Raw genomic sequence first — 15,267 nt, 5'->3', positions numbered from 1 at the left:
AACGGAGCCACCCAGACATCCCTTAAAGAGTGATTTTCAAACTTAAAAAAAGATGTAACCCTGACATCTTACATTGCTAGCTCGAGAAAGGGCTGTAGGTGGTGCTGGCCTGGTGTAAAGCAGAATGAGATCCACAGTTCCTTTTTTGGCCTCTTCCCCACCTTCCCCTTTATTAAGGGTTCCTCAACATGGTTTAAAACACAGCACTCCTAAAAAAAAAAAAGAAGAAGAAGAAGAAGAAGGAAGGAAAGAAGGAAGGAAGGAAGAAATGCAGCATTCCTCCCTTTATTTCCATTTGAGGAAACTGGACCCAGACATGTCACATGACTTGCCCAAGGTTGCAGAGTAAGTTATGGCTGAACTAGGAGTCCAGTCCAAGTCTCCTGATTTTGATTGCCATGACTCTTCCAGACTGTAGCAGCCCAGAGCTGTAGAATCACAGGATCTGAGCATTAGAACTAACCGTGAGGTTATTTGTTCTGTTATTCCTCTTTCCTTCCTTTAATTATGGTGTGGCCACCTGCTCTTCCTTTGTGACAGTGTAAGCATGCTTATTTTGGGATTAGATCTTGACATAAAAGAGAAGGGAACTGTGCTGTTAAAATAGATTTCTGTTGGGGGGTCAATAACTTGGATGATCCATAAAAATCATACTATGAGTTAATGGTCTTGTGAAAATCACGATTTAAAATAATTGTGGTATTTTACAGTATGTGTAAGTGTGGATATTATAATGGGCACCATCTGCTAATTTGAATTTGTTGATTTAAAATTTTTTTGAAATAAAAAGACTAGACTTTAAAAATTTTTTTATGCTCCAAAATTTTATTTAAATTCTTGTTAGTTAACATACAAGAGTAGATTTTTTAAAATCCACAGTTAGTTGCCTATAATTGTGGCATTACACAATATAAAATTTACCTCTTCAGCCTGGAAATGCATTAAAAAAGGAGTGTTTTTATTGTACTTAATAGTTGTTATTTCTGATCATATAGAATATGCTTTTTAGAAAGTACATGGTATCACCAGTTATCACAACTGTTTTCTTTTTTTTTAATCTTCTGAAAACCCAGTGAAAAAGAGGAGGAACTGGCACAGGCACGACTACACAGAAATCGATGATGGCTCCAAACCAGTGCAAGCTGGGACTAGAACTTTTGTGAAGGAATTACGTTCTCGAGTCTTCCCAAGGTATGGAAACTTGTTCTCGCCAAAGAAAATTTGAGAATGTTACCTAATAAAGTGGCATTATCTAAAGCAATGTGTTCAGACTTCAGGTTGCAACCCATTCTCAGCCTTTTACTTTTTTTTTTTAATGAAATAGAAAATACTGGCGCATTGTAAGTAATCGGAGTGAATAGCGCAGTTTCATGGAACTGTTGTGTTATATATGTGTACCGGGGCACCTTGTAAAAATACATTAACTATTGATTTCTGTCCAGAACATTTGAAATATACTAATCTACGGCAGTTGTTGCCAGTACTGGTTTCCTCATGATACGCAGCTGCTGCTGCTTTTCCCCTTCTACCTCACCTATTCTGACTTTCAAACTAGTTTTGTCTTATGTTGTTTTCATATCTTTCTCTCCACGCTAGGTCAGAAGTACCCATAACCATTGCTCAGCCTCTCTGGTGGCAGCAGGACTTGGGGTTTTTGATTTTTAAAAGATAATGGAAAGTGTTTGACTTATCTGTGGCTCAGAGAGAGTCAAAAGTATTACACAGCATTTAATCATGCTAATTTAGATCATTTCCTGCTCGCTGCCTGACATCTATTTAGAGTGATAATGCTTAATAGCCTTTTACAGAAGATCATATCCAGTCTTGTTAAAGAGGGGAAGCACAATTTAAATTTAAATCTCAACATCACATGCAGCCTATTACGGAATTATATCAGATCCTGTAACTATAAAACCCTTGCTATTTCTTCAGTCTTTAACATTCCTGTCTATCCCTCTCCCCCTTAATCCTTAAACAGAAACATATAATTGATACGCACCTAATGTTGGCTCCCTCAGGTCTGCTGAGCTTTCCACACTGGTTTCCACATGACTTTTGTGATATTAAAGGCCCTCCTCTCAAATTCTCTCTTTTATCAGTTTCAAAGTGGTTGGAGGAATGTTTGTTTTCCTTGATTGGTTTGGAGCCTAGGGCCAGAGTTTTCAGCCTGGGTCTATGAACTGGCTTCAGAGAGGCTTGTGAGTTTCTTAAAGCTGTATAAACAATTTAGTGTCAATGTGTGAAGGTGCATTTTTCGGGAAGAGGAGCCATAGCTTTTATTCTTTTCAAATAGGCTTGTGATCCAAAAGAACAGTGTTGAAAATCCTGGCGAGTGATGCCTGTGGCTTCTGTGCCAAAGTAATAACAAATGAGAGCAGGTGATAGAGATGGCCACACATGTCTAAACTGTAATTACCATGAATTAAAGGTACTCCATGAACCTGCACGTCATTTAAAACCATATATAGAGTGACGGTAATTAAATTACACATACTTGATGCGATTAACACAGAAGTGTATAAAATAAAGTGAATGGGTTATCTCAACTCCCCCCCATTTTAAAACTTAGTGTGAGCCTTTTGAGACATTTTTCTATGTAAATAATTACATTGAAAATATTTATGTATATAGATGTATGGATGTGGTGTGTGTGTATATATATATATATGCATTTAATTTTTAAAAAATAAAGTGAGGTTATGTTATGCATATGATGTGCAGCTTGCTTTTTTTGTCTCATCGGTATCATTGCCCACGTATATGTACATTTACCTCCCTCCTTAACTGCTGTAGTAGGCGGTTGTGTATATTCACCATAATTGACTTAACCATCCCTCCACGATGTATGGTTAGTTTGTCTCCAGTTTTTTCTCTTGTAAATAATGATGTACCTGTGTTTTTAAGCACTTGTATTTATATATTTTTGATCGACAGGGGAAGTAAAACACCAAACATTAAAGATCATGGAGTACAGGTGATTCAAAATTCTCCCTCAGATTGGAGTTTGAGTTGTTTGATTCTCAGAGGCTGGGGAAGGAGGGAGACTGGTATATGCTTGTGGGGAATCTAAAGGGCAGTACAGAACTTGGTGAGTCAGATGAAGGACATCTAAACCCTTCAAATATAAGACTATCCAGAAAAAGTCTGTCTCATTTTGGGGAGCTTCAAACTGACCTTTTCTCATTGAGAGGGTGGACAGATCAGAACCCAGTAATTCAGAGAACCAGTACCTCTTGTCTTCTCCTTGGTGCCGAGGCTGCAGGTGACAGCAAAACAGTTAAGCTCTGATTGTGTAAATGGAAAATGTTGTGTTTTAACCTGTAAATGGAAACTGTTGTGTTTTAACCTGTAAAGCAGGTGTTGTACTTATTTGTGCAACAGCTGCATTCTGGGAGCAATTGGGAGATAAAATCTAGAACATCCCCATTAAAAGAGATCTTTGATTTATGGTTAGAGGACAGTGGAAAGGGACAAACCACACTTAAGTGTGATGCTTATGATGGGTACTCATGGGAGCGGGCAGCTGGGGCTAAGCATCCCTTTTCAGTGGCTTAAGGTGACCACTTACTGAAACTTAAGAAATACTGGTTGTAACTGATAAATCGGAAGTTCGCTTTCTACATTTATCTCAATGGATGGGGACCATGGGAGCTGGTCGTCCTTCGTTGTGCAGGTCAACAGTGAATTGTTCTATGTCCATGAGATTTTGAGATGTCTAACAAATATTTGTGTAGAATTTTGTAGCCAGATATAGTCTTCTCTGTTTCACTTATCCTGACAAGAATTTTTATTCTTTTTTTAAAAATTTTTAAAATTATATTATGTTAGTTACCGTACAGTACATCCCTGGTTTCTGATGTAAAGTTCGATGATTCATTAGTTGCGTATAACACCCAGTGCACCATAATACGTCCCCTCCTTACTACCCATCACCAGCCTATCCCATTCCCCCACCCCCCTCCCCTCTGAAGCCCTCAGTTTGTTTCTCAGAGTCCATAGTCTCTCATGCTTCATTCCCCCTTCTGATTACTCCCCCTTTCTTTATCCCTTTCTTCTCCTACCGATCTTCCTAGTTCTTATGTTCCATAGATGAGAGAAATCATATGATAATTGTCTTTCTCTGCTTGACTTATTTCACTTTGCATTATCTCCTCCAGTGCCGTCCATGTTGCAGCAAATGTTGAGAAATCGTTCTTTCTGATAGCGGAGTAAATATTCCATTGTATATATGGACCACAACTTTTTAATCCAGTCATCTGTTGAAGGGCATCTCAGTTCCTTCCACGATTTACCTATTGTGGACAATGCTGCTGTGAACATTGGGGTGCATATGGCCCTTCTCTTCACTACGTCTGTATCTTTGGGGTAAATACCCAGTAAGTGCAATGGCTGGGTCATAGGGTAGTTCAATTTTTAACTTTTTAAGGGACCTCCACACTGTTTCCCAGAGTGGCTGTACCAACTGGCATTCCCACCAACAATTAGAATTTTTTATTCGAATGTGCCCCCTTACCTTTTGCTCTTCTGATTTCCTGCACAGCTTGTGTTTGGTGGCTTCCAATCTAGTTACTTCTCTTAAACTCAGTCACACATTACAAGTTGTAATCATCCTAGTATTATATTATCTCTCCTAGTGTAGTTTACCTAAACATTTACATGTTGAAATATATATTTTGCTATAAACTAATTTTTTCTCTTGTTTTGGTGAAGGCATTTAATATAATACATATGTATTTTTCAAATTATATGTATTGAAGTAATTATCTATGACTTTTACTTTAGAAGAGTGAAAGGGACTTGATAAAACATTTGTTCTAGAAAGGAGAATCGGGTATGATAGATTGAGAACTGCTGATACAATAATATAGTATATGATTCAGCCCATTACCAAACTATTTTTTTAAGATGAACTTATCAGCAAAGATGACATTTTACTCTTATGTTTTCTTCAGTGCCGATGAAATGATTGTGAAGATGCACGGCAGCCAGCTGACACAAAGATACCTGGAGAAACATGGATTTGAAGTTCCTATTATGGTCCCCAAATTAGATGATCTAGGCCTCAGGCTCCCTCCACCTACCTTTTCTGTCATGGATGTGGAACGTTATGTAGGTACGCACTTGATTCCTTTAAGTACTCGGGAACATGCAGGGAATGAAGCAGTAGTTTGTTCTAATTACATTAGACGTTGAGTGAGGAGATGCTAGTTTAGTTTTCTGGGTCAGGAGAAGTGAAATTCAGTATCACCTAGGTCGAAAACTGTTTCTTCTGAGCGAACCTACAACTGTCAGAAAAAGAGAATGAAACCGTTGATCTCTTATCTACTCAGCGTCATCCTGCCATTTTTTTGTTGTTGTTATCAAATTTTCTGGTACTTGCTTAGGAGAAACAGTTGCTGAGGCGTAACTGCAGATACCAGGAGGAAGACACTGGGCAATGACTCTGGTTCTAGGACTCTGTAGCATTCAGGAGCTCAATCTCTGGATCCTGCGTCATTGACCTCTGTGCCTAGAGAAAGGCTGGAAGAAAGAGGAGACCATGTTCAAGCCCGTTTCTTATATTCATGACTTGATGATATTGCCACTTCATGGTGTCCGCACTCAGTGTGTGGTTTGGAGGCCCAGGAGAGCATAAGAACCAAGGGGGAAACCGTTTCTCTGTTGCAGTCTTCTTGACATTTTCAATCATTTTGTTCATTCTCATCCTCGTATCTATAGATGAAACTGACTATATGTAGATCACATTCCTTGTCAGCTGTAGATAGAGATTTTTTAAGGATTAGATCTCAACCTGACCTTGACTCCGAACTGTACATTTACTGCAGTGCGTTATCTCCTGAGTATAAAATGTCTGAGAACTTGTCCCTTTATTGAGCCATTGGGTGACGGTTTTCATTGGTAATTGCTTCACTGAGGAAAGCGAGTTTAATGTCATGACTTCACATTTAGCTACTTTTGAATTATTTGACAAACTAGGGGATGCGGCTGAGGTTTAACCTGAGCCTGTTTGCATCAGTAGCACTGTAAAATAAGTGGCTAGTGTAATACAAGTATAGGAAAAAATATTCAAATGCCTGGATAGTTTACTTTAGCACTGCAAAATGCTCCAGTTAACAGAACAGTTTTGCCTCTTAATTATAAAGGCAGTGCGTTAATATAAAGTTATGCTAAAGTGAGAAAATGGCATGTATTTGATTTCTCTCTCAGACTGATGTATTGTTACCATATTTTGAATTCCATTTGTTCTATAGGACATTGCAAAACTGGATATGCTTTCTAGGGTGACAGTACAGTGATGTACAAAAGACATCTCATGGTTTTATAGGAAAATTCTAAATTAATCCCAATTGAGAACTCATTTCACATGCATTAATATGAACTGATTTTTGCCTCCTAACCACTGATTTTTTTCTTGAAGCAGAATATTAGAAGAGAAGATACTGCCTAGCAAGCAGAAATTGTCATGGTTGCGTTGTTCACTAATGCCGCAGTGACTGACTGGTTTTTCTAAATGATAGAATCTGAGGTGTTATAGAAGCGAAAGGATGAAGTCAGTCCCCTCATTTTATGCATGAGGACATGGAAACTCAGAACACGTGGCACAGTCCACACATACCAGTATAAGGCATTTTTGTCAGTGTGAGCTGCACATGAGAAATCATTAGTGTGTAGAAAACTTTGTAAACATTTATGTTTTCACACTTGTGTTAATTAGTAACTCTGTCTTAATTGCTTTATTCTTTCCATCCAAAGCAGCCCCCTTTTTCAAAAGTTCCAGTTGGACTTAAAAAGTAAGGATACAGGCAGAATCTTTGTCTAGGCTATGCAGTTTTATGGTTGGCTTTAAGTAAATACAGTCTTTAAAATATTTTTGTTTAGGGCATCTATTGCTGTAACCCTTAAGCCCAATAATAAGACTATAATTTTTCTCTGCAGGTGGTGACAAAGTGATAGATGTCATTGATGTGGCAAGGCAGGCAGACAGCAAAATGACGCTTCACAATTATGTTACATACTTCACAAATCCTAACAGACCCAAAGTGTTAAATGTGATCAGCCTTGAATTTTCAGATACAAAGTGAGTAGTTCTGGACATTTTCGTTTAGTCTTCTCAGTGTTAGCCTAATGTAGTTAAATGATAAATTTATTTTAGTAAGAAACCTAATTATGACTTCTGAAGTGGTCCAGTAATAGCAATGTTGTACATTTTGCTTTGGCATGCACAGAGAATATTTAGAAATATGATGAATTTTAAACTTTTAAGTATTGTTGTTAACCTAGAGTTCCATTTAATTTCTTGGTTTGGGTTGAGATGGGAGATGAAACTTTAAGAACTTTTAATTTGCATGATGTGGGTATGTGTGTATACGTGTGTTTATTTTTTTAAAGGATGTCTGAATTGGTGGAGGTCCCTGATATAGCCAGAAAACTTTCCTGGGTGGAAAATTATTGGCCAGATGATTCAGTTTTTCCCAAGCCATTTGTTCAGAAATATTGCTTAATGGGAGTTCAAGACAGCTACACGGATTTCCACATTGACTTTGGTGGAACTTCAGTTTGGTACCATGTCCTCTGGGTAAGATTGGGGTATTTCTTTGTTCTCTTATTGACGAAACATTTAGTCCTGTTTTTCCAGGAATGCATTCATCTGCTGTAAATGGACATTTATTAAGAGGGAAGTTTTTGTACTTTTTAAGTAGGATCCAGCATTTTATCTTTAAGCATTATGTGTTTTTTTTTTTAATCTCACGTAATGGAGGGGCCACCATGAGTTTTTAATTTATATTTAGATTCCCTTTTTTGTGCCCATCTTATAAATTGGTCTCTTGTAGCCTTTTGTCTCTTTGTTTCCTCTTCACCCTAGTCAACTGTCAGTTAATCCCTAAATCAGATAACCTGATTACAGCAAAATTACAGTAATATTTGCTTCTGATTTTAAGGGTAGGCCAGGACAGCTAGTTGAATAAGTCAGAAATGCCCATGAAAATACTAATTCTTCTTGGCAGCTTATATTCACCTTGTTTTATCTAGAATTGCACTATTCAGTACAGTAGCCACTGGCCACATGTGGCTCAATTTAAGTAATTATAATTAAATATAATTTAAAATTCAATTCCTTATTTGCACTAGTCACATTTCAAGTGCTCAGTAGCCACATGTGGCTTACGACTAGTGTATTGTATAGCACAGATATAAAACATTTCCATCATCACACAAAGTTCTATTGGACATGCTGGCCTAGAACCAGATCTTTATCTATATACAATGTCTATGCTTCAGCAGTGCTCTGGACTGTATTCTATGCTGTGTCCTTGAGCTCCTATTCCTCTTCTCTATGAGAAGGCAAAGGGTTAGTTGATTAAAGGAAGTTTATTTACATGTCTTTAAAAAAATAATCATATTATAGATCTTAGGGGCAAGGGCAACGTTTGCAGAGATGACTCTGTGACCTGGGCCTATTAACATGTATTTGCTTCCATACCTTGAAAATGAGATCACTAAGATGTTTGTGATTGTTTACCCTCCTCTCTCGTAACTGTTTCTCCAAAGCTACTTTACTGACCTCTGGTCGTTTTTTGGAGGGGGAGCTTTAGCTTTTGTGAAGATGCTTATTAAGGGCAATAGCTAACTGACCAGGTTTGTGAAAGATGTCCTCTTGAGCCTAAAAAAATCTGATGATTATCTGATTCAATTTAGATTATTATATTGGAAAACTGATCCATGTAGGCCATCCTAAGAGTGGCTTTTTTTTTTTTCAAAAATAGTGTGATTACTTCCTTCTAGGGTGAGAAGATTTTCTATTTGATAAAGCCAACAGATGAAAACTTGGCACTCTATGAGTCTTGGAGTTCATCTGTGACCCAGAGTGAGGTGTTCTTTGGAGATAAGGTGGATAAATGCTACAAATGTGTGGTAAAGCAGGGACATACTTTATTTGTTCCTACAGGTAAGGCTTTCATCCCATCCCCTCTCCCCATAGTTGATCCTCAGTCACATGGAATTGGCTTTCTATTAGAACCTCTGGCTTTACATGGAACCTCTGGCTTTAACATGGTTGGAAAATAGCTTTGCATAGCCTGAGAGATAATTCTGATCTTGGACTTTTCACTGCTTTGTCCCTTAGAGGGCTTCTCTTGTAGTCAGGACCTGTTTTGGAATTGTGTTTTTTGTCATTTGCCTTCATTTTAATTTTTATTCAGATAAAATTCATATACCATAATATTTACCCTTTCAAAGTGTACAAGTCAGTGGTTTTTTGGTGGATTAACAAAGTTGTGCACCCATACCACTTCCAGAACATTTCATCACCTCAAAAAGAAGCCCCTGCCAGTTAATAGGCATTCCCCATTCCCCCTCCCCTGAGCCCCTGGCAACCACTTCATGTACTTCCTGTCTGTGGATTTGCCGATTCTGGATATTTCAGGTATAATATGTGGAATACGTGGCCTTTTGTGTCTAGTTTCTTTTAGTTAGCTTAGTGTTTACTAGGCTTATCCGTGTTGTATCACATGTCAGTGCTTCCTTACTTTTTATGGCCAAATGATATTCCACTGTATGGATAGACCGCATTTTGTTTATCCATTCATCAGTTGATGAACACTGGATTGTTTCTACTCTTTGGCTATTATGAATAGTGATGCTTTGAACACTTGTGTAGAAGTTTTTGTGTGGAGGTGTGGTTTTCATTTTCTCTTGGTTATATATATACCTAGTAGTGAAATTGTGGGGCCATAGAGTTTATGATGTTTGACTTTTTGAGGAACTGCTAAACTCTTTTCCATATGGTTGCACCACTTTACATTCCCACCAGCAATGTATACGTGTTCCGATTTCTCCACATCTTTACCAACACCGTAATTATCTTTTTTATTTTGACCGTTCTAGTATATGTGAAGTAATGGTATCTTATTGTGGTTTTGATATGCATTTCCTTAATGAATAATGATGTTGAACTTTTTTCTTGTGCTTATTGGCTATTTGTATATCTATCTTTGGAGAAATGTCTATTCAGATTCTTTGCCCATTTTCAAATTAGGTTGTCTTTTTATTGTTGAGTTGTAAGTGTTCTTGATATATTCTGTATACTAGATATATGATCTAGACATATCCAGGTATATGATTTGCAAGTAACTTTCCTATCCTGGGGCTTATCTTTTCACTTTCTTTATATGTTCTTTGTAATGTCCTTTGCACAAAATCTTAAAATTTTGATGACATGCTTTCAGTTTTAACTGGTCGACTCTACATTGCCATCAAAGGCCAAGCCTGCTATAAGAATCTGGGCTGCTGTCCTGGAACATTGGAGGCAGGGGTATATTTCAAGGGACCCTGGGAAGGGACTGATACCAGCCTTAGCTGTAGCCTCAAGTATAGGAATCAGGTGTGTCACTTTGAGATGTGACTGAATGCAGGTTGTGGACTCTCCCAGCCACTGGTTTGAGCATTATGTTTTTCTGATATTGGTGCCCTTAATGGCTGAAGAGTTCACAGGGATCTGTTGCCACAGGCCTTGCTTTCTTGCCTTGCCTCTGGGGTAAGAATAAATATGTATTGAATAAATGCCTAGAACCACCAGAATTTATAAATCTAGAGAAGTATCAATGTTTTTATTGTGTGTGGGCTCAGCTCCTCCCTTAAATCCTCTTCCCAGGGCTCCCTTTTGTAACAAATATTTTGTTATGCTCTCTTCAAAATCTTGAATTCAGATTCATTCATGATATAACCTCCCATACCAATTATTTCCCCTGAAATTGATATAATGATCTAACTAGAATAGAAAGAAGAAACTAAAAAGCAATTTATAATAAAATACTATTTCAAAATGTGCCTGCCCATATACGGGTGTGTGATTGGCAACTCAAATTCTATAGCATTGATGTAGATTAATGGTTCTCGAATGTCAGTGACCATTAGAATCACCTGGAAGGCGTATTAAAACATGGATTGCTGGCCCTCGTCCTCAGCAGTGCTGATTCAGTATATCTGGGAGGCGGGGGGGGGGGGNGGGGGGGGGGGGAGGGCTGAGAATTGCATTTCTAAAGGTTCCCAACTGCCGGCTGATGCTGCCGGTCTGGGGACCCCGCTTAGAGAACCACTGCCGTAGGGACTGTTGTTTTTTCCCAGGGTAGCTGGCAACTGATACGTTTCCAGACAAACTATAGTTTCCTTCAATTTACAGAGTAGTTGTATTCCTGGAAAATTTTGGCCAAAACTGTGCAAAAAATACTTTGCTTACACATACAATGGACTTAGAGTTTCTAGACTTAGACCATTCATGACAGATTTCGTACCTGTGCAAATGCCCAGTGGAGAGTCCTGAGTAATGCACGACTGGTTCTTACTATATGGAGTGGCCTGCTCGTTGCATCCCTGGCTCTGGCTCGTGAAATGACACTAAAGCCTCTTGATCATTGAGACAATCAAAGTCCTCCAGACTTTCCAGAACGTCCTTTGCAGGCAGTGCTGCCTCTGTTGAGAACTACTGATCTGTAGGATTTGTAGGTGACAGACATTGTTCATTTGTGATTTCAGGGTGCAGCTGGAGGCTTTGTGCCCTTGAGCACACAAAGGGCACCACTTGAAAGTCAGTCTTTAACGGAATTCTTCTCATGTGCGTCACGGCACAATGAGGGAGCAAAAGATGAAAACTATTAAGAAAATGGGGTCTATTTTAATAGCTAAGTTTTACACGCCAACACGTGTATATATTTATATTTATACGAAGGCTTTATGTTCAGTCTATGGATATTTTTTCAGAAGTAAGACATCATCTCTTAGAAATGATTCTTAACTTTGAAAACATCTTTATGGGAAAATAAGACATCATTTTAATTGCCAACATTTGTATCTTAGGACCCACAGCCCTCCACAGTGAAGTGTGGGTGATCTACCTTTTTCTTCTTAGCACCAGGTCTCCAGTTGAGTTCCACTCCTGCTCCTTGCTTAGTGCCTCAGGGCACTGCTCGTTTCAGGGTGACACTAAAGAAGTGAAGCGCTCAGCCAGTCCCACATTCATTTAACAGAAACGTGCTCACCTCACTCTTACCACATTTGACTCCTCTCAGAATAACCTCTTCAGTGTGAAGTTGGATTGTGTTTTTAAACTAAAAAACTAAAACAGCAACAACCACAAAAACCATCACCTATCCTGTACCGTCATTTTGTCTGATTGGATCAATGCATTTGTTTCCTCAAACTCCACACAGGGTCTGGCATATAGTAGGTATTTAATAAATACTTGAATGAATGTGTCTACAGATTATAATAGGCATTAACTTCTTTAGCTCTGGTGGAGTATGAAGTAAACTGATGTTGGTATTTTGAGTTTCTCATTTCACAGGTAGATATCACATTTGTTTGGTTTAAATATTGAAAACTCACTGACGTATATTTTAACTGTTCCAGGGTGGATTCATGCTGTGCTCACATCTCAGGACTGTATGGCTTTTGGGGGGAACTTTCTGCACAACCTTAACATTGGCATGCAGCTCAGGTTTGTGTCATCAGTATTTAAAGGATCTTTTGTTTTTTCTTAAATAAGACATTATTTTTAAAGTTTCATACAAATTCAGCAATATATTTTAATTGCGATCTCATGGAGGTAGGCCCTGAGGAGTTATTAGGAATAGGACCTTTAAACGAAATGTATTATCCTACTATTTTGTCAGGAGGACTCCTTGATGCATTTCAACCCTAAAAACAAAAAGCGTCATTTATTCAGTTTGACACTAAATGTATCCCTGAATTTCAAAATTTTATAAAAATATGTGTGCTCTATCCTTTGGCTATTTTTACAGTTAGGGAAATGAACCAAATCCAGTCGGACTCAGGTGCGACATGGTGTTACGGGAAAGTAATCCTAAGTTAGGATTGCTGTCTGAACACCTGCTTTAGTTTTGCTGCAGGTAAAGGATTAACAGCTGTTTTCCCTTCTGTCTGAGATTGACCTTTGGGTAACTCTGTCCCCCGGTAGCCTAAAGAGAGTAGAATGTTAACAGGCTACACTGCTTAAGGTAAAATGATTTCTGATTGATAACTGCATCAGGACTGGGAGAACTAGAGATACCTAGTCGGAAGCCATATCTTTGGGCTTTCCTGAATGTGGTGACTCTTGTAACTTGGCATGCCCAGGGGGAGCCCTGGAAGCTATGTGTCTTTGGAGGTATTGTGAGAAATTGTGGCATGAAACTCAAAGCCAGGGCACCTCCCACACCCATCAAATGTGAATCTTGTTCCTTTACCTGGAGTGTCCCTGGGGGAAAGATGACTACTGGCTGTAGGGACTGCTGCCAGGACTCCCACAGAAGAATAACACTGTGGCAAGCTCTGGTTCCTGTCTTCTCACCTTGACCAGCACCAAATGTGTCCTTGAGCTGGAATGCTTAGAAGAGCCTAAAGAAAACTCCCTGAGTGGGTGTTGTGGTGCTAACACAGGGAGCTGTTTTCTACACATACTGTTTTATTTGTTAGGAACAAATAAATAAAATTCCTTCTGCTAAAACCACGATGTAAATCCCAAGGTTCTGATCTTTTGGAAGACCAGTGTAAATCTTCAGTATACTGTCAGATTTGTTAAGGTCACACCTGGATGAGATTACAGTTTGTTCTTGTTCAGATGTGGTGGTGTTAGGGTACACTACTTGATTGATCTTACATGTTGTGGCCTGCTCCTTTTATTTTCCTTAATTTGGTTGCCTCCGTTTAACTTTGAAATGCTAATATTAATACTAAATTTCTTCAAATTTTCTTTAGGTGTTATGAGATGGAGAAAAGGCTAAAAACACCAGATCTTTTCAAATTCCCTTTCTTTGAAGCCATATGTTGGTTTGTAGCCAAAAATTTGCTGGAAACCTTGAAAGGTAAATAATAATCTGTACATTATGATGCATGATGTTTGTAAATTCACAAAAGGCCACTGATAGAAAGAGGGGCCCTTTTTCATTATGGTGTAGCTATTGCCCCTGTTTTTTAAAATGCATGGTTTCCCCCTGCCAGGAACCTTTTTAGCACATCAGTCTTTGGTCCATAGCCTTAAAAATTAGATCTATGAAGAGCTGCATCAGAACAGCACAGGTAATACTGAAAAGTGTTCATTTCACCTTGGCCTCTAGTAGCCTGAACACATTGTCAGACATATAAAAGTGCCTCCCTCACAAGGGTACAGTTCAGGCTATGGAGCTGTTACTGTCGTGTGTGTTCCCAAACATTTTCTTTAAAAAATTGAGGGAATTTTTCCTGTCCTGAGAGAACCAGGGAGTGCCTAGGCCATTCCCATTATGACTATGATGCTGGCCGGTCCAAGGCACCTGTTAGTACAGACCAGCTAAAGGTCAGGCTACAAGTCTGTTGAAGAAAATGGTTTTGGGGAGGGGACATTCTTTTATTTAAACTTAGCTACCTTTTTTTTATGTGGAATTTCAGATTTTGGTGTTTTATCTTTGATTTAATAATCTTTGAGTAGTCATGTTGGAGACTGATTGTCACATCTGCTTCTATCTGTTCTTTTGCTTGTGCCCATGAGAATAGAGTTTGTCTGGTTTCTGTGTTGTCTGACTTTTCTAGTCAGTTTGCAAATCAGGCTACTATTATAATGAACTCTCAGAAGAACAGATATAAACAGATTAAACAGTAAAGTCTGTTCTAAACATATGGGTTTTTTTTCCCATTTAAAGTTGCAGAGGAAGAAAAGGTAAAATGAAGAGACACAATCAATAACTTACTTCCCAGGGTAGCATGCACAGAATTAAATGATAAAACTCATTTATGATTTTTTCCTCAAACAACAAAAACAGAAAACATCCTCACTGTCTTTGGAATGAACAGTAGGGCCCCATCGCACAGCTTGCAGCAGTAGGGAGATCAATGTCTTGACATGGTACAGGTGTATATATACAATGGAGGAAGGAGCCCATGGGTGAAGAGGATTGGCTGCTTTCTCCACAAGCCCACTCTCTCTCCAGAAATGCATCCTTACCCCAAGTCCCTGAGTCACTCTGTTTTCAGGTACTGGCGAGGCTGAGGCACCTCATCTTCAGTGAGTGTGTCTCGGTGTCTTGGCTGCGGGAATCTCATAGTGGACCACACGTAAAATTGCCATATGTAGTTTCCAGTAGAGTACTGGGCAGTAAAGTTTCAGTCTCCTGTCCAAGTAGAAGCCTAGAAAAACAGGAACACTTACAAATACTTACAAAAACATTTATCAGTGTTCTTGTGTTTTGGAAATAAAACCCAGTTAATGAATCCTCCAGATAAGAGATTGGCAATTCA

General features: G+C 38.7%; 1 protein-coding gene across 1 annotated transcript in view; it reads left to right on the top strand.

Annotated features, from left to right (window-relative positions):
* KDM7A (lysine demethylase 7A) overlaps positions 1 to 15,267 on the top strand; it is a gene marked incomplete at its 5' end in the record, with an annotated part of 193,591 nt that overhangs the window by 151,361 nt on the left and 26,963 nt on the right. The window contains 7 exons of the mRNA XM_034637975.1: positions 1,074 to 1,191; positions 4,953 to 5,113; positions 6,937 to 7,078; positions 7,390 to 7,576; positions 8,785 to 8,947; positions 12,406 to 12,493; positions 13,753 to 13,859. Of these exons, the coding sequence (XP_034493866.1) occupies positions 1,074 to 1,191; positions 4,953 to 5,113; positions 6,937 to 7,078; positions 7,390 to 7,576; positions 8,785 to 8,947; positions 12,406 to 12,493; positions 13,753 to 13,859 (966 nt within the window). The remainder of the gene's footprint in view (positions 1 to 1,073; positions 1,192 to 4,952; positions 5,114 to 6,936; positions 7,079 to 7,389; positions 7,577 to 8,784; positions 8,948 to 12,405; positions 12,494 to 13,752; positions 13,860 to 15,267) is intronic.

The sequence above is a fragment of the Ailuropoda melanoleuca genome, chromosome 1 (genome assembly GCF_002007445.2).
Source record: "Ailuropoda melanoleuca isolate Jingjing chromosome 1, ASM200744v2, whole genome shotgun sequence".
Classification (NCBI taxonomy): Eukaryota; Metazoa; Chordata; class Mammalia; order Carnivora; family Ursidae; genus Ailuropoda; species Ailuropoda melanoleuca.
The sequence above is the reverse complement of the archived record's forward strand: the minus strand, read 5'-3'. Positions and strand labels throughout refer to the sequence as shown.